General features: G+C 51.8%; 1 protein-coding gene across 2 annotated transcripts; it reads right to left on the bottom strand.

Moving 5' to 3' along the window:
* Positions 1–1,776: 1,776 nt before the first annotated feature.
* Positions 1,777–16,509, bottom strand: LOC109779960 (uncharacterized). 2 transcript variants are annotated; one of them, XM_020338557.4, is made up of 7 exons: positions 16,307–16,509; positions 16,085–16,174; positions 14,839–15,015; positions 14,017–14,187; positions 13,731–13,940; positions 2,992–3,077; positions 1,777–2,788 (listed from the first exon to the last, which is right to left on the bottom strand). In XM_020338557.4, exons 1-7 carry the CDS (start codon positions 16,404–16,406, stop codon positions 2,141–2,143), a joined length of 1,482 nt encoding a protein of 493 aa, XP_020194146.1. In that variant the 5' UTR covers positions 16,407–16,509; the 3' UTR covers positions 1,777–2,140. The 2 variants fall into 2 exon arrangements, with proteins under 2 accessions (XP_020194146.1, XP_020194147.1); XM_020338558.4 differs by lacking the exon at positions 16,085–16,174 and having other exon boundaries at positions 16,307–16,503.
* Positions 16,510–22,197: the final 5,688 nt, after the last annotated feature.

Raw genomic sequence — 22,197 nt, 5'->3', positions numbered from 1 at the left:
TGTCATTTGTTCTTTGAGTTGGTCTTTCGGGCTCTGATTCTTCTTGAGTTTATGACAAAGTCGATAGAGCACCAGTGTAGATTCATTGCGTCTTCTTGGAGGCGACGAGGCAAGGTTTTCTCGTCGTCAATGCATGATAGCCAAATTTGGTTTTAGGTGCTTCATATCAATTCAAGGGTTCAGCGCAAGCACGTCTCCGATAAAAGAGCAGCGACAGCACCACGCCGATGGCTCGTTCTGATGGGTAGTGATTGTTTAGTGGTTCATGGACATCGATGCAGCTTTTATTATGTTTGGGAAGGGACCATGATGTAGCTTTCATTATGTTTGGCATGTCGGGCCCTTTTAAAAAAAGTTAGGCAATGGGGGGGAAGGGTCCGGGATAGACCCAACACAAAATGACAACTTTTTCGAGAATGGACCACTGCTTATGCAATGCTGGACCAGGACCGACCATGGCAGCTCGGTGAGAACCAAGAGCAGTTGCACTCGATTTGATCATGTGCTTAAGCCCCAACGATAACGGAGGATTGATGATTTCCCCCAATCACGCCGGATGAACGGTTCCTAAGATCCAACAGAAACAGAAAAAAGAGGAAGTTTGTGTTCTCCAGCCGAGGATCGATATCTCATCATATCCTCACCTATTGTGAAATGGAAGTGGTCGACTCGAGCAACCAACCGACATGTATACTAAGAAATAACATATCAAACTTAGAGCAACTTCGACGGGCCGACCCAAACGGACATCGATTTTGTCCACTTTTCATCCGTTTGGGTCGCCCGTCCATCCGTTCACGTCCGTTTTTTGTTTGGGTCGGCCGGTGTGCCCAACGAAAGACAGACGCATATTGTGAATGTCTGCGTCGGCATTTCTTGAGGTCGGGCGCAGGGCAAGGGCGTGCAGCGCCGGGGCACGGGGAGGCGAGGCCGGGCACGGGGCGAGGCTGACGGCTGTATCAGCACCGGCCGGGCGCGGCGCAAGGCGAGGCACGGCGAGCACGGCGTGGCATGGCGAGCATGGCCGCCTGCAGCAGCACCGGCTGGGCGCGGGGCGAGGCCAGCGGCTACTAAGTGCGGGGCGAGGCCGGGCCGGGAGCGCAAGCTCCTCATGCTGCCGGGCAGGGCGAGGCCGTGCCGGGCGCGTGAGCTCCCGAGCCATGGCGAGCTCCTGCTGCAGGGCGGGGCGAGGCCGGGCACGCGAGCTCCTGCTGCTGCGTGCGGGGCGGCCGCTCTGCATGGCGGGACGAGGCCATGGCGAGCTCGTGCGGCTGCATGACAGGGCGAGGCCGGGTCGGACGTGAGCGGCGATGTGGCCGAGGTATGCACGCGAGCTCCCGAACCATGGCGGAAGTGAAGAAGGGCATGCGATGCAAGTGGTTCGACCGCGGCCACGAGCCGGCGCCCACCATGCATTGAAGCTAGCTGGCTAGCTCGCGTGGGGCGCCATGCACGGCCGACACCCATGCAGCGAAGCTAGCTAGCTCGCTCGCGTGGATGCTCGTATTGCTCGCGGCAGGGCAAGCGCGGCAACACGGCGGCGTCCGAGCAGGGCGAGCGCGGCGGCTCCTGCGCCATGGCTGGGTGCGAGAGAGAGGGGAGAGAGAGAAAAAATGTGTGAGTGGATGGCAGGTGGGCCAGACGGGACCGGCAACAGACAGAGGCGGATGAGAGGAACATAGAAAACGTCCGCTTTATGTCCGCTTCCGACCCAGATGTGTCTCAAATTTGGAGCGGAAATGGGTCCGCACGAACACAAAGCACAAACCGGACACAAAATGAAAATGGGTCTCCCTGTTGGGCCATCGTTTTTGTCGGCGCAGACACAAACGTACATAGTCGGGCGTGGCCCGGTTGGAGTTGCTCTTACTGGCTACAACTACAAGTTTCTATCTGCGAAAATTACATCCGGCTTGCCGAAATCGCATAGGAGATACATGCTGCCACTTACGACGTACGTCTACTCCCACCTAAATTGCTAGACTGACTTTACCTGCCACATCTTGCGGGCGGAGAGTAGGGCGAGACAGTGACCCATAAGCAGCATCCTTGTGCTTTTAGTACACTGGGGACGTCGAAAGACACCCTAGGCATGACGGTAAGAAGGCTGTAGGCACAATGACGAGAGCCCTTCCATCAGTCAGTACCTGAAGCCGCTGTCAGCACCATATTTGCTTCTCATGTTGTAGTGATCATACTTCGGATCGCTGTAGTCTGCCGCTTTCATCTCTGAGGGCTTAGGCTCTGGATGCCCAGTCCCATAGGTAACCTCCCCACTCTTCTCCCGATGACGGTGGCGGAGCCGGTCTTTTGGGACCTTTGCGCTTGCTTGAGGTGTCTCGGTTGAACCGTAGAACTCAGCGTACTCCTGTCTCTTGGTGGACCTGTGCTTGCTTGAGAGAGTAGAATCCCTGAATTTCGATGATTTGATGCTCTTCTGAGCCTTTGCCACGGTCTCGTTAGCAGCACTAGGAGCATGGAGCGTCTCGGTTATCATTGGGGTGCTACTGAGCTTCTGGGCTACTGGGTTCTCCTCCCTGTCCTCGGGCATCACAAGCCTATCTTTGAGGGGAGTGAGGCCTGTTTTTCTCTTCACACGTTGCATGTGCAGCGGGGCAATGTTGAGGACAAGATTCCCCACACCTTCAACAGCAAGCTTCAGTAGATCAGCAACAAGTGTCCCCAAAGACGGCCATCCCGCACTTGGTTCCTCTTTAAGGCTCTCCACAACCAAAGGTGGCTTTCCTGCAGTGCTGCTCTCTTGTTTACCATCTTCAGATGCTTCTATCTGAATTGTCATCGAATTTTACTTTAGTAAGCTGCGGTTTCATTTGAGAAAATGAATTAAGAGATTTGCTGTTTCAGTCTGCTCTGCTATTTAACAATTAAAAGAAGTACATCAAAGAAAAATCCAAGAAAACCAAACTACATATTCCCTGTGAAAAATTCTACTTCATGGACAACTGAAACCCAATATACTAGATAAGATACCTTTTCAGAAGTTGATGAACCAAATCCGTGCTGTACCACAGAAAAGAGATATCCAGCCACAACGGCACCAATAACCAGTATGATATCTGTGAAAAAAAACGTGATATCAATGATAAAATCTATTCAAGTGCTAATTTCGACACAGTTGCATTAAGTACCACATGACCTGAAATAATGATCAGCATCGGCAGTTTTATCAGGGACAATCAGCATGAAACTAACCATAAATCCGACCATTCTTATTATCTATTTATCATAGTTAAGGTAGGATAAAAGGTCAACGATTCCATCGACCATATGACCCATCAGTTAATAAATTGCTGTTATGCTACTGTTATAAGATTTGGAATTGATATGACTAATTGCGCTGAAAAATATTTACAGACTATTGCTGAGATGGGGTGTCATTATTGTGCATCACTTTTCAGCATAAGGCCCTTTGAGGACATGTACAGCCAGAGCCTCCAAGAACACTGCTCCCTAAAGAGTGCCTATTTGGGGTCGGGTCTTGCTGCTGATCAGTCAAACACGTGCTAGACTGTTAGGTCATCCTTGGAATTTTGATGCCAAGGCATGGTGTTAGCACAATATGTGCAGTGGCAGCATGAAAGTTGTCTAAGATTGAACGAATTTCCTACCCCGAGCAGCAAGCACACAGAAAGTTGGATATCGTACATGCTCTTGCTAGAATGAATTCAACTGAGGACTGGAGGCAGTCCTAATTCAGTTCAGACCTGGAGCACTTCAGGGCTCGGGCTAAGCTATTTTGGAGAAGTACACTGGGTAGGCATAATAATCTGGTTTTCGGCCTCATTGCCAAGGATGTGCACCAAATGCTATCGACTGGTGATTGGTTCACATTGGACAGCAAGGACCTGCAGCTGACGGGGAGAAGTGTGCAATACTTCAACACTCCCCCTCACATGTGGCTTCCTCGGGCCTACACAGACTAAACGTGGGCTGCAATCTTTTTATTTAAATTGCGCCAGCCGGGGCTTGAACTCAGACCTCTTGGCTCTAATACCATGTAGAATTGCATGCACCGGCCAGCTCACCCAAAAGCTCAAGCTGATTGGGATAAGTTTTTTTTCTTCGAAAAGGATGGTAGCACCCTTAGCCTCTGTGTTGATTGATACAGTCATATATTATTTATTATTTAAGGATGCCAACCAAAGGTCCGAAGCCTTCAATCGATGCCGAACGAATCGGCTTTAAAAAAAAAAGACGAGCCCAACCAAAATGGATCTGACTTGCTACAGGATCTCCACAAACCTACCACAAAACCTATGTATGTGACCAAATTAAATGGAAATGTGCTACTCCTAGACAAAGCCTTGAAGAAAGTATTGCCGTACATGCGCCAAAGTTGACCAGTCCTACCAAAGGTCGAACATGGGATTTTCTTCCCGAAGACAAGCTTCAAGCCAACACCTTCAACAAGGAGTCAAGGACACAACGCCCGCATACCGACATTGCCTGATCCAGCTTGAAAGGGAAGATTGTGGGTTTTGAATAGTTCCGAGACTCGACCCCCGGTGGCGTGCTCTGGCGAGGAGTCGCACCCCGGCCGGTCGCCTCCCCGCGTCCCCCCTCGCCGGTGCCTCCCGGTGTTCCCTTCCTGCGCGCGTCCACCGCCATGGCGTCGTCCCCCCTGCTCTGCCGCTCGTCCTTGCCCTCCCTTGTTCCCTCTCGCGGACGGGCCATCGCTGGGCTGATTGGGCGGAGGAGGAGAACCGCAAGGATGCCGGTGCGACGGCGGCGGCTGGTCTTCGCCCTGGTGCGCGGCGATTTGGGGTCCAGCTCGCGGCTACAGTCGCTCCAGAGCTCGGCCTCCCTGCACCGGTGGCGGTGGCTCAGGTACGTTCTTCCCCACCCTGCCTTCCTTGATTCTGGTTCGGGGGCCCGATGCTAGGCATTGTGGGCAGCGTACCCGTGCTCGCGCGTGGGGTGTGGCGCGTCGGGCGGTGGCGCCCGATGCCCTCGCTGCCGTCGCGTCGAATGTCCGTGGTGCAGCTCCGGCGATCCCCTCTGCGGTTGGGGACGTTTCCGGTGCCCCGCGGGGGTCGGTTCCGGGCATTCCATGCCGATCCGGACGCCGTCTCGGCCGCCGTGCTCGAGGTTGACCGGCCGGCACCGCCGCGCCACCTTCTCCCTTTCGTACAGGGGGAAACCCTACCCTCCCCTCTCGCGGTGGTGCGAGATGGGCTGGGCCGTTGCTTGCCGCTTGGGCCGCAGGCGTCGGGGGGCCTGTCGTGCATGGTGGGCCTGGCTGCGAGCCCGGCTAGGGGGAACTCAGTGGGCTCCCTGGCGGGACAGGTTGGACCGTCGGTGGCCTTGCCAGTTGGGCCGGCGCGTCCACTGGCTAGGCTGGGGCCTATGGAGGCCGCCCCTCTACTAGGGTTCCAACCGGGCGCGCGTCCCTCCTCTGCTTCATTCACCTCCCGTGCGCCGCCTCCACCTGCAGATCCCCCTCTCCTTCCCTACTCCTCCCCGCCCCCGCCCGGTCTCATGGCTCATGAAGCCGATGATGGAGGGCCGCGGCCCAAGCGGCGGGCGGCAGAAAGGGATGACCCTTGCGGCTCTAAAGGCCGCCACCCCTCTCCTGCAGCTAGCCAGCGGGAGGCCGAGCTGCGCGCGGCTGCTCTCAAGGGCAAGGCAGCCGCCATGGAGGGGGCTTCCCACAGACGCGACCCTCGTGCCCGGGACCGCTCCCACTCCTCGGTGACCATCCCCCCTCCGCCGGCGGCTGCCCCGGACGCACGGGCTCCCTGTGCGTCAAACACGATTTGCTTCAAGTGTGGCTTGGAGGGCCACTACCAGGTCGACTACAAACAACCCCCGGCGTGCTACTAAGTGCAAGAGTTCAGATCACCCAGCCCTTCTCTGTCTGGGGGATCACGCGGAGGGGGTGTTGCGGCTCTACGGGCACGCCCTGGACGACTTCAGCTTCTACCAGATGGAAATCTCCGTCCCAGAGGCACCCCCCCCCCACCCTCCCTCACGGCCCTCATCTCTATGAAGGGTGGCAAGTCAGCGTCACCCGCGATCATCACGGAGGAGCTGCAGCACCTCTTCCGGTCGGACTGGGATTGGGCGGTGGCCCTGATCTCGGACCACGAGTTCACGGCGGTCTTCCCCGACCCGGTGAGCCTCCAGTATGGCACCCATAGTGCCGAGCTGACCTTGGCCTTCAACAAGCTCAACGTCAACATCCCGGTACCTAGGGTCGACCCTCTCACGGTGGCCGTGCTTGAGACCGTGTGGGTTCAGATTCGTGGCCTCGCCTCGATAGCGAAGCAGGCCCATGTCATCCGCAAGATGTCACGGCTGTTGGGCAAGATCGTGGGGTGGACAAACCCTCGTTGTACAAGGGGGAGGCCGTACGCGCCAAGGTCAAGACACCAGACCCGTCCAAGCTTCAGACTACGGTGCGAGTGTTCTTCAACGACGTCGGCTACGAACTTCGCATCTCGGTGGAGGACGCGGCGAGGGAGGACGGCACTAGTCCGAAGGTCAGTCCGGGCAAGTCTCGGGACGGTGCCGCGGGTACCGATGGTGACGGCAGGGACGGTGGCAACCATAGCCGGTCCCGGTCACCGAGCTCGATGGACGACGACGAGTCCTCGGGGCCGGACGGGCACCTCAATGGCTCTAAGGGTGGTTCGGTGCGGAAGGAGTCTACGGAGGACCAAGGGGTGGAGGATCTGGCGGCGCGCGCTGCTTGAGGAATCAATCCTCCCCCCTGACGCCTCTGTCGTGCAGCTCCTTGCCTCTCCTGAGCCGTTCGGCGTGGTCGACGGCAAGAGCGATACCAACAGCGTCGGCTTAGACGTCTGCCCCCCCCCCCTCTTTGCCGTGTCTCGCTTCGACCATTGCCATGCCAGCTACCCTGCCTTCCCCGCTGGAGGTTCTGCCTTCGGCTGCACGTGCTACTACTCCGCCCACAGTCGTCGTGCAGCCGCGCCTTCCTCCGTGTGGCAAGGGGCGTCCGCGCTCGCCTTCATCGCCGGCCACGATTGCTCGGAAGAGTGCCCGCCTGGGTTCGGTGGTCGGGACGGTGGGGGAGTCACCCAACGCCGTGGAGAAGGCCCTTCGCCGTGCCGCGACACACAACCTCAACCCAGGTCAGTCTTGTTGTTGCCGCTCTCTCTCACGCCGGACGAAGGTGGAAGAAGGAGCACACTTTTTTTCCCGGCGCACAAACGCCTCGCCGCACGAACGGCGATTTCTTTTCTTCAGCACAAACTGATGCTCGGCGACACACCATGGCTGAGAACACACGCGCACGCACACGACTACATCTCTAGCCCCCCCTGGCCGTCCTCACGGCCCTCAGCTCTGCTTAAATAGGCTGACCAACGCATACAGCCAGTGGCCACACACCCCACTAACTCAGGCACGCACGCACGCACCACATCGGCCACTAACCAGCTAACTACATGCACGCCATGCACCAACGGCTTTATGCATGCAACGCACCGGCCAAGCAACATAGCTACTTGATCCGGTTTTCACTCAACTATAGACTTAGCCACACACACAACGCCGGCTAGCTAATCTAATCCAGCTAACAACCTTGCTTGTCAAGATTACTACTAACATTTTCCCCTTTAATCTTGACATGCCTTGCCGTCGACCGTCATCTTGAACGCCTTCGCTTGACATCATCACGCGCCTCCGCGCCCGCCATGGCAGCCGCAGCTTCTCTTCCCAGCGCATTGAACTCGAGCCACACCTGTTACAACGCATACGGGGGGTTCTTGTACCCTACGCCCCAGTCCACGCCGAGCGCCTGGTCCGGCCCGCTCTACCCACTCCCGCGACATGCACACACACGTCCGGGTCGTGCGAGCCCGCCTAGGACCAACTCCGCTCCCCCCGATCTCGCCAACAGAACGCACGCAAGCTGCACTCGTGCACAAACACGCCCGTGCACACCACACGCACGACCCGCCGTGGACGCAACGCGCCCAGCACGCCCGGCGCGCCCATACACGCGCCCGACGCGACAAGCTCGTCGCCATGGTTGTTGCCGCCCGACGCCACCGTGTGCTTCCAGCACGAGCCGCCGCAGATGCCGTGCAACGCAGCCACCTCGCCGGCCGCTGTCGAAACCCGTAGCTCTGTGCGCTGCCATGCCGCGTCTCCGTGCCTCGCGCCACCACGCTCTCCGCGCGCCGCAGCCTCCATGTCCACTGCGCGCTCCGCGAACGCCGTCGCGCGCCACGGCCGCCCCTCGAACTTGGCTCTGAATACCAATTGTTGTTGCCGCTCTCTCTCACGCCGGACGGAGGTGGAAGGAGGAGCACACTTTTTTTCCCGGCGCACAAACGCCTCGCCGCACGAACGGCGATTTCTTTTCTTCAGCACAAACTGAGGCTCGGCGACACACCGTGGCTGAGAACACACGCGCACACACACGACTACATCTCTAGCCCCCCTGGCCGTCCTCACGGCCCTCAGCTCTGCTTAAATAGGCTGACCAACGCATACAGCCAGTGGCCACACACCCCACTAACTCAGGCACGCACGCACGCACCACATCGGCCACTACCAGCTAACTACATGCACGCCATGCACCAACGGCTTTATGCATGCAACGCACCGGCCAAGCAACATAGCTACTTGATCCGGTTTTCACTCAACTATAGACTTAGCCACACACACAACGCCGGCTAGCTAATCTAATCCAGCTAACAACCTTGCTTGTCAAGAGTACTACTAACAACTCTCACACGCCGTCTTTAGTTTCTGATTAAGTAGACGAGAATGTATCCTCCTTTTCGGCCCTTGCGGGTGTGCCTCTTGGTCAGCTGGCCAAGATTGCGGCCGATTCCGCCATTGTTTTCCGGGGCGAGAAAGGCCCCGCTCTTGAGCAGATTGCGGCCATTCAGGCCAAGGAAGTACTAGAGGGGTGCCTCGCGATGGCCAGGGCTAGGGCCGTCGCGGCCTCGATGGAGGAGGCTCCAAATACCCCGAGGCCTTCGGTTCGTGGGATGCCTGACCCTCTTCCTTCGGAGGAGGTTCGTGGCCGTACTCGGTCTCGTACAGCTCCACTCCGTCGCGCGCTTAGCACCACCTCCACTGTGGGGTCCAGGGAGTACTCCCTAGTCGACTAGATGCGTGCTCTCTTTTGGAGCCTGTGTGGCTTTGGGAATGAGGGCCGCCGCAGGCAACTAGAGGAATACATGCGTGAGGAGAACATCGACATTGTAGCAGTCCAAGAAACAATGCGATTGGAGTTCTCATTAGCACAGCTAGAAGGTCTCAGTAGGCACCTGTTTGGTTGGCACTGGTTGCCATCTAGTGGAGTGGCCGATCACTCCGAGGGCATCCTTCTGGGAGTGAAGGATGCCACCTTTGAGGTTGGGTCCATGGACCAGGGTGAGTTTTTTGTCAGCATGGAGGTGTGGGGAAGAGCGATCAACTTCAAGTGGGAAGTGATTGTAGTATGGGTCGGCTGATCATAGTCGGTCCCAATCTTTTCTAGACGAAATCCGCACAAAAGTCTCATCAGCGTCATTACCGGTCATAATTGGTGGTGACTTCAACCTCATTGGAGCTCCAGCAAATAAAAATAATGACCGGATCGACTTTCCGGGCATGCAGCTATTCAACGATTGGATCACTGATCTCAGTATCCGAGAGTTAGACAGGGTTGGGGCAAGGTTTACTTGCACCAATCGGCAGTTGGCCCCAACCCGGAGTGTCTTAGACACGGTGTTCATGTCCCCAGATTGGGAACTGTGGTTCCTCCTAGCTTGCTTGCAGGCCATCACCCGGATCGGGTCAGATCATGTGCCCCTGTTGTTATCATCTAGTGATGAGAGGCCTCGCCCGCCCCCACGGTTCTGCTTCGAGTCCTTCTGGCTGCGGCAACCTGGTTTCATCGAGGCGGTTAAGGACCACTGGGTGGCAGCGCGGCTGGAGCCACACCGACAGATGTCGGCGGTTGATGAGTGGCACTTCTTGGCGAAACGACCTAGACAATTCATGAGGGGTGGGGTGCTAATGTAGGCCGTGATCTAAAGATTAGGAAGGGAGCCCTGCTTGCAGAGATTCAAGTCTTGGACTTGAAGGCCGATGCCGCGGGCCTCTCTTCTGACGAATGGGCGCTACACTATAGCCTAGAAGAGGTCTTGCTCGAGATCTACCGGAAGAAAGAGGAATATTGGCGCCAACGGGGGACCTTCAATTGGGTCCTCTTCAGTGACGCCAACACAGCTTATTTCTAGGCCATTGCTAACGACCGTCGGCGTTGATGCACCATTCCCCTTCTATGGGAAGGGAATCGGTTGATCCATGACCCGGACGAGGTGCGGGCTCATGTCGACGGCTTCTATAAATCAATGTTTGCCATGCAAGAACGCGGCGGTACAGTGTCAGCGAACTCAATCTGGGAAGGGGCCCAGCGGATCTCGCGGGGGGCAGAATAGCATGCTTCTGGCCGAGTTTGAGGAGGAGGAAGTGGTGAACATAATAAAAGGGATGAATCCCTCGTCAGCCCCGGGTCCGGACGGTTTACATGTCTGTTTCTTCCAGCTATTCTGGCTATCCATCAAAAGCGAAATCCTCGCGTTGTTTCAGGAATTCGCTCAAGGTGTACTCAATCTCTCCCGGTTAAACTACGAAATCATCTCGCTGATCCCAAAGGTACCGGGGGCTTCGGATATCCGGCAATTCCGGCCTATCGCGGTTATCAATGTGATATTTCAGATTCTCGCCAAATGGTACGCCAATAGGGCGGCCTTTCTCGCCCCCTAGATTACCCATCCGAACCAGACCGCTTTCATTAAGGGTCGATATATCCTGGATGGGATCCTGGTTCTCCATGAGGTTATTCTTGAAGTCAAGAAGAAGCATCTCAAGGCGGTCTTCTTCAAGATCGACTTTCACAAAGCATATGATACTGTGCATTGGTCCTTCCTTCGGGAGGTGTTAATTAGGAAGGGTTTTGATCCTCAATGGATTGCTAGGGTGATGCAATTGGTGATGAGCGGCCGGTCGGCAGTTAACATCAATGGAGAAGTAGGCCCTTACTTCCAAACAGCACAGGGTGTGCGTCAAGGGGACCCTCTCTCCCCCTTCTTATTTAACCTTGTAGTCGATGCCCTCACAGCCATATTAGACTTGGCCAAGCGGGCTGGACATATCAGGGGTATTTGCCCGCATCCCCTTGATGGCGGTGGGATTACCCACCTCCAATATGCATGACACGATTTTGATGGTTGAGGGGCCTGACGAGGACATCCGACACCTCAAGTTCCTTCTACTGCGCTTCCGGGAGATGTCCGGCCTTAAGATTAACTTCACCAAGAGCGAGGTGATGGTGTTGGGATACTCCGATGAGGAGAAGCGTCGGATCGCAAACCGGCTTAACTGCCGACTAGGATCATTTCCGATGTCTTAATTGGGCATGCCCATTAGTGGCACCCGCATACTGGAAAAGGACCTTCGGCCGACTGTGTCCAAGGTCCAGTATCTGGTCAAGCCATGGCAAGGGAGGTGGCTCTCCAAGGCGGCTCAGGTTATCCTCATTAACTCCTCAATGACCAGCTTACCCATGTATCTCATGGGATTCTACAGTCTAAATAAATCCCTCCATCACGATATCGCCAAGTACCAGTCCTGGTTCTTCTGGGCGGGGAAGGGTGATAAGCAGAAGTACCATATGGTGAAATGGTCGAAGATTTGCAAACCCAAGGACCAAGAGGGCCTTGGCATTATCTCGTCCAAACGAATGAACATAGCCCTTTTATCCAAATAGCTATGGCGGATCACCTCAGGGGAGGGTGGGCTTGGCTGGATATTATCCGCGCTAAATATTTGCGTGGTCAGGGCTTGGCGTTTGCACGGAGATTGGGTGGCTCCTAGTTCTGGCAGACGAGCATCCAACTCATGCCAGCCCTTCGCCTCGGTTCTTCTATTTCGATCGGAGACGGTACCACCATCCAACTCGAACCACATTTTCTTTGCATGCCCCTCTGCGAGATTTTTATGGAGCTGCCTTCGTGAGGTGGTGGGTGGCAGTTGGTGCCATGCTAACCCGCCGGACATGTTTGCGGAGGTTCTCGCATTTCCCGATACAGGGCATCCCTCCCTCTGGGTGTTGGTTGGGACGCTGATGTGGACATTATGGAATCATTCCTCTGCGAGTGGCTGACGCCATATACAAAATGTGTGGCTTTCTACAGCTCTGGAGGCCGCTTAGCAAGCATCAAGACCGTGGATGATCGTCGAGCTCCGCTCCACGGCTTCCAGACTTGCACCACCACTACCCCCGGCGCTCCCCCCTCCTCCGAAGCCGAATTAGCCTATGATGCTTGATGCTCGATTTTGGGGATTGTTGTGCTGCTCCCCCAGCAAGACTTATGTATCTCGTACTTGTGTGTGTGTGTGTTCGGACCGGTCTCCGGATCCTTGCTACTGTTACTTTGTGTTGTGGTCGTTGCTTTATAATATAAAGCGGGGGGTAACCCTTTTTCGTCAGATTGTGGGTTTTCATCCGAAGTACACACATTGTTGTTATTGAATCCATTCGCATGCCTGGAGCACCATCAAGCCCTTGAGGACGATGTTGGGCGGTGGCTCCATGCGCGTCTCCGGCAAGCTCGCAAAGGCGGTGCCATGCCCTGAGATTAGCCCGCCTTGCTACTCCTTGACGTACCGGTTCCGGCATCACAAACATAGCGGTCGCAGCAATCCTGCAGGTTACAACGCCACTGTCCCCCGTAGTAGTCGCCATTAGCATAGCTCTTGGTCCCACCCCATGGCGCCACTCCTCCGCCCAGGTGCTGCGGTAGGTGGTGTGCTAGGCCCAACAAAGACACCCAGCCCCTGAATCCGGCCATCGCAGAACTCCCCCTTAAAGGTGGCCTGACAGCCAAGAGAACCGGCCCTTGCCGGACGACTTCCCACGCCACCACACCCCTCCCCCCTCGTGCAAAGCCCTGTTGACTCGCAAGCACTTGCCCTTTCCGTGTGGCGCGCCACGGGTGAAACCACCATTGTAGAAAGGGGAGATCCAACTGCAAGACAGTACTGAGTCACTGCTAGCGGCCCGGGAGGTGGGGGCACGAGAGCACCGCTAGCGTTGCCATGGGACGATGCGGGGGTGATCCGGCTTTTCCAGATCGGCTGGTTTCATCTCCCAATGCAGCATTAGTGCCACATTTCAAGGGAGGGAACGTCAAATATGCATCCTAGAGAAGAATCAGGCTTGGTAGACTTAAACTGTGGGCTAGACAATCATAGGCTTGTGGCCTAAACCGATGATTGCAAAAGGGGGAAGTAGCAGCACAGGAAGGCAGCAAGCAGCACAGAATGGCCTTGGCTTTCTCCTCCCCAAGCTCACTATGTACACAGTACCCTCTCTGTTCTTCTAATCCTCCTAACTCAATTCTCCATTCCAGCGTCAATCTCTGTTGTTCTCCTGTATTGATACTTCGGGACTACAAGATCAAACCAAATTCTAGCACAGGCCTTCCAAACAGTATCAATGCAACACTCAACATAACAAAAGACTCACATGATCAAATCATGTCCTTCAAACAAGGTGCATCCCTTTCCTATTAAAAATGTTTCAGTTATTTTCACATGTCCAGTCCCAGTCCAGGAAACCATCTTTCCAACAAAGGGTTTGAAGAATCTCAATAATAAATGGGATTAAAACTTCTCCTAGGAAAAACATCTGTGTACACTAGAATAACAAACAGAAACGAGTAAACAAGATAATGAACCTGAAGATAGGAATGCGGCATCCTGGTAAGTACAGTCCTCTTGCGGAAGGACGATTTTCCGAAGGGCAGCATTCCCACGGTCAATGACCAACAGAGAGCACATTTTCTTCACATATACAACATCAAAATCAGTAGAGAACTTTGCATCTTCACTGGGACCATCCCTATACCCTGGGATATTGGATTTTCCACCAGCAATAGTGGTCACCCCTACACAGAAATTTCAACCACCAACTGTTAAAGCAAAACAAATGGATGACCTTGTGCTATTAAACTATTAGCTTACCTGACTCGCCAATCTTTCGAATTGCCAAATTTGCTGTATCAGCAATGTAAACATTTCCTGTATCATCCACAGCAACACCAGTGGGGCGTTTGAATCTTGCATCAATAGGTTTACCATCGATATGACCTGCATGCCCCTGGAAAGAACCAGCAACTAGCCTTCCCCTGCTATCTGCAGAGATTGTAATATCATTCCCATTAGCCAAACTATTGGAACTATGCTTACAACATATAAATTATATTCATTTAGGCACATGTGCATGCTCTTAGTTAATTTGCACATCAAAGTGCGTTTCATACTACTTGAACAGACGAGACCAATTTCTTCAAGGATGCCCTAAATCCAGTTGCAATAAGGTACTCTTTGGTGACAGTAAGTCAAGCATCGCCACTTAAGAGGAAATATTAGAAAAAAATTGTGCTAGTTATAGGATCTCACGTTTGTTAGCTACCGGACAAATCTATAAAGGTCAGGAGTTTAAATATATGTCCTTGTAACTAAAGTTTGTAAGCAATATAAATAAAATGTGGCCCCGCACGGTTAGATACGTTTCCACAGATCCTTGACATCATCACAATTTGCATACTTCTTGGTTACTTTGGATAATCCACTGATATGTTCAAGAAATTGGTCCAAAAGTTGCACTGGTAGTTTGTGTTTTTCTTTAAAAAGATGCCATGGTCCACTATGAGGATAATCATGGCCATTCTTCAGAAAGACCAACTGATTTCATACCATACAGAAGCCCCACAAAATGTGCACAGAAGTACTTAAAGAGAACCATATAAGCATTGAACTGTGGGCAGCAAGAGAAAAACATACATTCAGATAATGGTGGGGTTATTCGCACAATGTTGCTATGTGCTGAGTCTACTGCAAGAAGCTCTCCACCCTCAACTGGGGACACCCTAATGGTGTGGGGCGTGACACCGAGCTTGTCTCCTTCAACAAGCGTCTCAACAAAGTAGCCACTCTCAAATTGCACTGCTACATTCCCATCTGCCAAATCAGATAAATACCATAACCATGAGATTAAGCTCAAGCAAGAACAAAAAATATCATCCGCCACTATAACCCACATTCACCAGTTGTGACTGCAAACGAGTTAAACCTGAATCAGTTTAACTCTTGCCAGATAATTCAGGTCAGGCCTAGAATGAGGACTAAACATCAGCATAAATCTGGGCTTAAGAGTTTCACATGTCATCGAGACAAACAAATATTAGGAAATGTTCAAAATGTTTGACCCATATGAGAATATTATGGTTAGTACAGCTGCTCCTGTTTTATTCCTATCTTTCATTTATTGATGAGAAAAATTCAATATATGTGTGCCAAGAATGAAAAGATGTTTACTACGTACATCACAAAGATACAAACAAATTCACTTTGCACAGCTTTCAAACTGAGTGACCCTACAATCAAAGAGGAAATATTAGGTCGCCGTACTGGTTTGTTGAAAAAACCGAGCCATGCCAGAGACGGGAGTAAAATGACAAGACTAAAACATGCTATTTGCTAAAGAGCTATGAACTTTACAAAGACAACCTGACAATATTTATGCAAAGGCCTGGATGTGTCTAGGGCACATCTAGATGTGCTCTAGTTATTGCACATCTGAATGAGTGAATCAAGCATAAAAGAGGAAAAGAAAAAAGAAAATGAAAATATCCACACGAATCTCAATGTAAGATCAATGACATAGAACTTAGATGTGCAATACTTATGGCACATCTAGATGTGCTTTAGCAAAACTGATAGAAAAAAGGAGATGAGATCTAGAGAAATAATTAGCTTCCGTCGAGCCTCCCCCCACTTCTTCTACCACAGTTATTTCGTACTTCCATTCAGTGTACTATTAGTAATTAGAAGGTTAGATGGAAATCGGTCACTAAATTGCAGCTGCGCATCTTACACCAAGATAAGAAGCACAACAAACTTCGAAGCCAAATAGAATCGCATCTCTCTCCCGCTCTCCCGAATTCGCAATGCTCGCTAATCTTCAACAAACAAACTAAGCAAACCCTCGAAACGGGGCAGGATCAGCAACTAGCTGGCGCCCACTCACCATACTGGGGGTGTGAGGACTGCTTGGGCGAGTGGGGGGGAGAACCGCGTGGCCACTTCACCACCGACGATAGCTGCCTCACGATGTTATCTGCAATCAATGCCGCTACGAACTGAGTAAAGCCCCCCGCAAAGAAAAATGAAGTAAGTAAAGCGGAGCGGAGAAAGCAAGATCGAATCCTGCATTTTGAAGAAATGAGCAATAAATGCTGGATGGATTGACCTGTGGGGGTGGCGAACGCATTCGCGTCGGACCGGAGGACGACGAAGAGGGGGAGCGCGTTGACGAAGAGGGAGAGCACCGGCATGGATCCCAACCTCATGGCGAGAATTTTTGGTGGCGCTGCCGCTTCTGGTGAACCTCGGGTTAGAAAGCAGGGAGAAAGAAAGGGGAAAGCGAAAAGGAGATTTACTGCTTTAAGCCCTCTGTTTGATAGCAAAGTATTTTCAAAGTATTCTGATAATATCAGACAGTTTTCTAGTTACTGTAGTTTTTGTTAGAATAAATCCGAGATACGCGGTCGATCCACCGAGTAACAAGCAATCACATCACGTGACGACACCGAGATTTGTTAACGAGGTTCGGCGAACTCGCCTACTCCCCGGGGCAATGACTACGAGCGCTCCTCCCCGAGATACTGCAACACCGGCCACCCAGGCGCCGGCACAAGCCGCCAGCACCCCTTGCGAACCTGTCGCTATCTAGTCGTCATGGGTTACAACGTGGGGTGCCTCCTCATATATAAGAGGCCAAGGATACAACGTGTCCGACTCCGACACTACAAGTATCCTACCCACACTACAACACCAAGTCCAAGCGTAACCCAACTAGTACAAAATATTCGACACAAACACAACAAACTCCACCTTGGCGAATATTCTCCACCACCTTGAATTTGTTCATGCGTCAAACTTCCATATACTCCGGACTTGTGTTGTCTTCTTCGTAGCTTACTGTGAGCTACTCGACGAGTCTGCCCCAGACCCGCCGCCGCCGTGAGACCCCGCTGCTACTCCTGCAACTCTAGTCTCCGTGACTCCACCTGTAATAGTGCTCCCTTGCAACTTGTAAAGATGTGAAGCCGTCCTCTCTCCAATCATCACGGTCACCTTATCTTCCATGATTCTCATGGTATTCCTATCCCGATCACAACGGAATACTATACCACCATCATGAAGAACACCAAGCGAAATTAGATTCCTCCTTAGCCCTGGCACATGCCCGACTCCCCGAAGCATCCACTCAACTCCGTCAAACATCTTGATTTTGATGTCACCTACTCCAGCAACACGATAACCTGTGTCATCGCCCACATAGGCTAAACCAAACTCACCAGACTTGTACGAAGAGAACCACTCCCTGTTGGGCGTCGCATGAAAAAAGCAAGCTGAATCCAACATCCACGCTTCACCTTCGGTTGACCGCCTGTCTGATACTATGAGAACATCACTACTGCTGTCTGAGTCATCACCATGAGTTGCCTTGTTAGCACTTGCCCCGCTATTGAGTTCTGGACAGTCCTTTCTCATATGTCCCCACTGCTTACACTTGTGACACTGTATATTCTTTTTCTTTTTCTTGTTCTTCCCAGCCTCATATCCCTTCCGCCACTGCTCACCCTTGACTAGCAAACCTTCACCATGAGAGACTTCCATCGCGTTTTTCTTTCTCATATCATAAGATAGCAATGCCGCAGTAATATCCTCATTCTTGACGGTCTCCTTGCCGTGCGTCAAAATAGTGATCAAATGGTCATAGGATGATGGCAACGAACAAAGAAGCAGAATTGCCCTATCCTCGTCGTCAAACGTTGCACCCAAGCGTGCTAGATCCGTCACGACTTGATTAAAGGCGTTCATATACTCCACAAGATTTGACCCCTCCTGCATCCTCATCCCATACAACTTTTGCTTCAGATACACCTTGGTCGTTGCAGTCTTGGACATAAACTGACTTTCCAGCTTCTCCCAGATCTTCTTTGGCGAATTCTCATCCATCACATGATAAATAACCTGGTCCGACAGACACAACCGTATAGTCCCGGTTGCTTTCAACTGTAACTCCTCCCAGTCATCCGCCTCCATCTTAGCTGGCTTGGCTTCCTACAACAATGCCTTCAAGCATCCCTGTTGTGCCAACAAATCTTTCACCCTTGTCTGCCATAACCCAAAGCTTCCAGTTCCGTTGAACTTCTCTACCTCAAACCTGGTACCCGATGGCGCCATGGTTCTTTGTACGGCTGACCCTGCGAAAAATTATCTGAGCTTTGCACGCGATGCCCAAATACGCAAACTGAACCTCCGGTCCTCCACGTACTACTAGCACTTCCAACCAAAAACCTCTTTTGGTCTTCACGTGTATAGCTACTTTGATCTTGGCTCAACTTTCCGATGCTAGCGAAACTTGCTTTGCCTCAACCCTTGCCTTCCGATGTGTTGCTACGTATCAATGGACTTGTTTCTGGCCGATCTGATCTCTTGCCTCTATCTGGTGTGCGTCCCTGCAGCTGCCTTTTAATGTGCGCTTGCACGGCTAGCAATCCGGCCCGGACACGAGAGCGAACTCTCCAGGGACTCGGTCCCTCTTTTGTTTCCAAAACAAACTCGGTCATATGATGGCAATCAGCCTGGCTCTTCCTCTGCACGTACGTGCCACGCACGGCTACGGTCCACACGGTGCATGCTAGCGGGCCATATGGGCCGCATCGACAGCGTTGCTGCCGCAACTTCCGTGACCACTTGTTAGAATAAATCCGAGATACGCGGTCAATCCACCGAGGAACAAGCAATCACATCACATGACGACACCGATATTTGTTAACGAGGTTCGGCGAACTCGCCTACTCCCCGGGGCAATGACTACGGGCGCTCCTCCCCGAGATACTGCAACACCGGCCACCCGGGCGCTGGCACAAGCCGCCAGCACCCCCTTGCGAACCTGTCACTGTCTAGTCGTCATGGGTTACAACGTGGGGTGCCTCCTCATATATAAGAGGCCAAGGGTACAACGTGTCTGACTCCGACACTACAAGTATCCTACCCACACTACAACACCAAGTCCAAGCGTAACCCAACTAGTACAAAATATTCGACACAAACACAATAGTTTTAATTACTGTGACCTATTTAGCCACCAATAAAAACTGAGATATTAAAAGTAGAGTACTCCCAAAACCAAAGTATTTTCTCTGTCTAAAAAAGAACCGAACCTCTTTTTTCAAAACAGAGCAGGTGAAAAAACGAGGCCATCACACTTTGATCATTTTATTCTTCGATGGCTGTTTGCAACAACTCACGCTGCGCCACCGTATTGCTTCCGAAGATGTCTCCGTTGGTGGATGACAACAGCGAGAACAAAGGGGTCTCCCTCTTCTTCTTCTTCTTCTCCCACCTCTTGCACCGGTCGTCGGCCTTGACTTCTGTCGCCGCACCGATCCATACTCTTGCCTGGCCACGGTGGCGGCGGAAGCTACTCTAAGAAGAAGCAAACTGTGGATTATTGGGAGGAAGTGGCCATGTCGTGGAAGAAGGCCAAGCCGTTCATGCGCAGCTCCACCCATGATGATCAAGACGCATACATCGTGTTGCTGAGCGTTCTAATAGGAAATTTACAAGCCTTGTGCATGACGGTTCAGTTTATGCATATGAGCTAGTACTACTGTTTGCATGCGCCTGACTGGCTAGCTAACAGTTGGCATGCGCCCCGCTAGCTAGCTTTAAGAACACTCATGTTTTCAACGGCTAGCCAGCATTTTTTACGTTGTTACTCACGGCGCTAGCTAAATAGGTCTTCTGTATTGTTGATACTTTAAAATACTTTGATATATAAAAACTGCAGTATCTTGCACCAATAGGTTAATATACTGTAGTTTTCAATATTTGGGGTTGGGGTTTTACAAAACTTTACTATCAAACATAGCCTTAGGCTAAGTTTGGCACCGTAGTATTTGTAGACTTTTTTTTTTCTAAAACCATGTTGCGGACTTTGACTTTAAAAGAATCCCAAAGCTTTACTCCTCAAAGTTCACAACGTTTGGGATTGAAAGCTGAATAAAACTGTTGCTTGTTGATGATTTGGTGCGGCATACAAGAGTATATAAGAGGGTACAAACCGACTTGGGGTAGGGGTACAAAACTGACTTGGACTAGAAGTCGTATACCATAATGACTACTCTAACATCCCCCCGCAGTATCAACGGCAGGCTCGACGACGTTGAGACTGAAACAGATATCTTGAAACGGCTTAGTAGGCAGTGCCTTGGTGAAAATGTTAGCAAACTGAGCCGTAGAAGGAACATGAAGCACCCGAACCTGACCAAGAGCAACCTTTTCACGAACAAAATGAATATCAATCTCAATATGCTTTGTGCGTCGGTGTTGAACTGGATTGCTGGTCATGTAGACTGCTGATATGTTGTCACAGTAGACAATGGTGGCCTGCTCAATAGGCCTGTGTAGCTCGGAGAGTAACTGCCGAATCCAGATTGTATCTGCAACGGCATGTGCCACAGCGCGATACTCAGCCTCGGCCGACGAACGTGAGATTGTAACCTGTCTTTTCGAAGACCAAGAAATCAAATTGTTACCAAGAAAAACACAAAAACCGAAAGTGGACCTTCGAGTGTCAGGACAACCAGCCCAGTCTGCATCAGAGTATGCGGTAAGCGAGTTTGGAGAAGAATTATTGAGGTGGAGACCATGATTGAGAGTTCCTTTTAAATACCGAAGAATGCGTTTAACATGATTATAGTGAGGAACCCGGGGATCATGCATATAGAGACATGCTTGTTGAACAGCAAAAGAGATTTTAGGACGAGTAATGGTGAGATATTGGAGAGCACCTGTTAGGCTACGATAGAGAGTAGGATCGGAAAAGGGTTCACCGGTAGCCGAAAGTTTAAAACTAGTATCGACAGGAGTGCGAGATGATTGACAGTGGTGGCGCCGTCGTGATCGAGCATGTTGAAGATCTCGGTTGTGATGCGGGTGTAGAACCACTGGACGATCGCGAGATCGTCTTTCAACCATTGCGGATCGTCGGGGCAGGGAAGACAGTTGGCGGCGACATGCGAGCGCAGGTTGCAGCGGCCGAGGTGGAGATCGAAGAGATGTCTCCAATGGTAGTAGTTGTGGGCGGCGAGATCAAGAACTATGGGGATGTAGGGGCTGACGTCGGAGATTGTGTCAGCAAGAGATATTGGTGTGGCGAGGATGGGTGCAGGGTAGTTTTGTGGAGCTATGGTGAGAGCCGAGAGAGAAGCGGCCGCGGCGTTGGCAGCCTTGGCGATGAGTGGGGCCCGGCGCTCGAAGTAGCCGGGCGGCGGCGGCGGCGGTGGCGTTGGCGGAGCCATACCCTAAACCCTAGGACCGGTATCTGATACCATGAAAGCTGAATAAAACTGTTGCTTGTTTATGATTTGGTGCGGCATACAAGAGTATATAAGAGGGTACAAACCGACTTGGGGTAGGGGTACAAAACTGACTTGGACTAGAAGTCGTATACCATAATGACTACTCTAACAGGGATAAAAAGATCATGGGGTTGACCTAACCAAATGTTGAAGGAAATATGCCCTAGAGGCAATAATAAAGTATTATATATTTCCTTATATCATGATAAATGTTTATTATTCATGCTAGAATTGTATTAACCGGAAACATAATACATGTGTGAATACATAGACAAACAGAGTGTCACTAGTATGCCTCTACTTGACTAGCTCGTTAATCAAAGATGGTTATGTTTCCTAGCCATAGACATGAGTTGTCATTTGATTAACCGGATCACCTCATTAGGAGAATGACGTGATTGACTTGACCCATTCCGTTAGCTTAGCATCCGATCGTTTAGTATGTTGCTATTGCTTTCTTCATGACTTATACATGTTCCTATGACTATGAGATTATGCAACTCCCATTTACCGGAGGAACACTTTGTGTGCTACCAAATGTCACAACGTAACTGGGTGATTATAAAGGTGCTCTACAGGTGTCTCCAAAGGTACTTGTTGGGTTGGCGTATTTCGAGATTAGGATTTGTCACTCCGATTGTCGGAGAGGTATCTCTGGGCCCACTCAGTAATGCACATCACTATAAGCCTTGCAAGCATTGTG

The sequence above is a fragment of the Aegilops tauschii genome, chromosome 6, assembly GCF_002575655.3.
Source record: "Aegilops tauschii subsp. strangulata cultivar AL8/78 chromosome 6, Aet v6.0, whole genome shotgun sequence".
Lineage (NCBI taxonomy): Eukaryota > Viridiplantae > Streptophyta > Magnoliopsida > Poales > Poaceae > Aegilops > Aegilops tauschii.
The sequence above is the reverse complement of the archived record's forward strand: the minus strand, read 5'-3'. Positions and strand labels throughout refer to the sequence as shown.

Coding starts and splice junctions, on each gene's coding strand:
- LOC109779960 (XM_020338557.4), bottom strand. CDS start 16,406: ATGAGGTTGGGATCCATGCCGGTGCTCTCCCTCTTCGTCAACGCGCTC. Junction 16,175..16,306: donor TGCGTTCGCCACCCCCACAG/GTCAATCCATCC, acceptor CATTGATTGCAG/ATAACATCGTGAGGCAGCTA. Junction 14,188..14,838: donor AACCCCACCATTATCTGAAT/GTATGTTTTTCT, acceptor CAATCTCTGCAG/ATAGCAGGGGAAGGCTAGTT.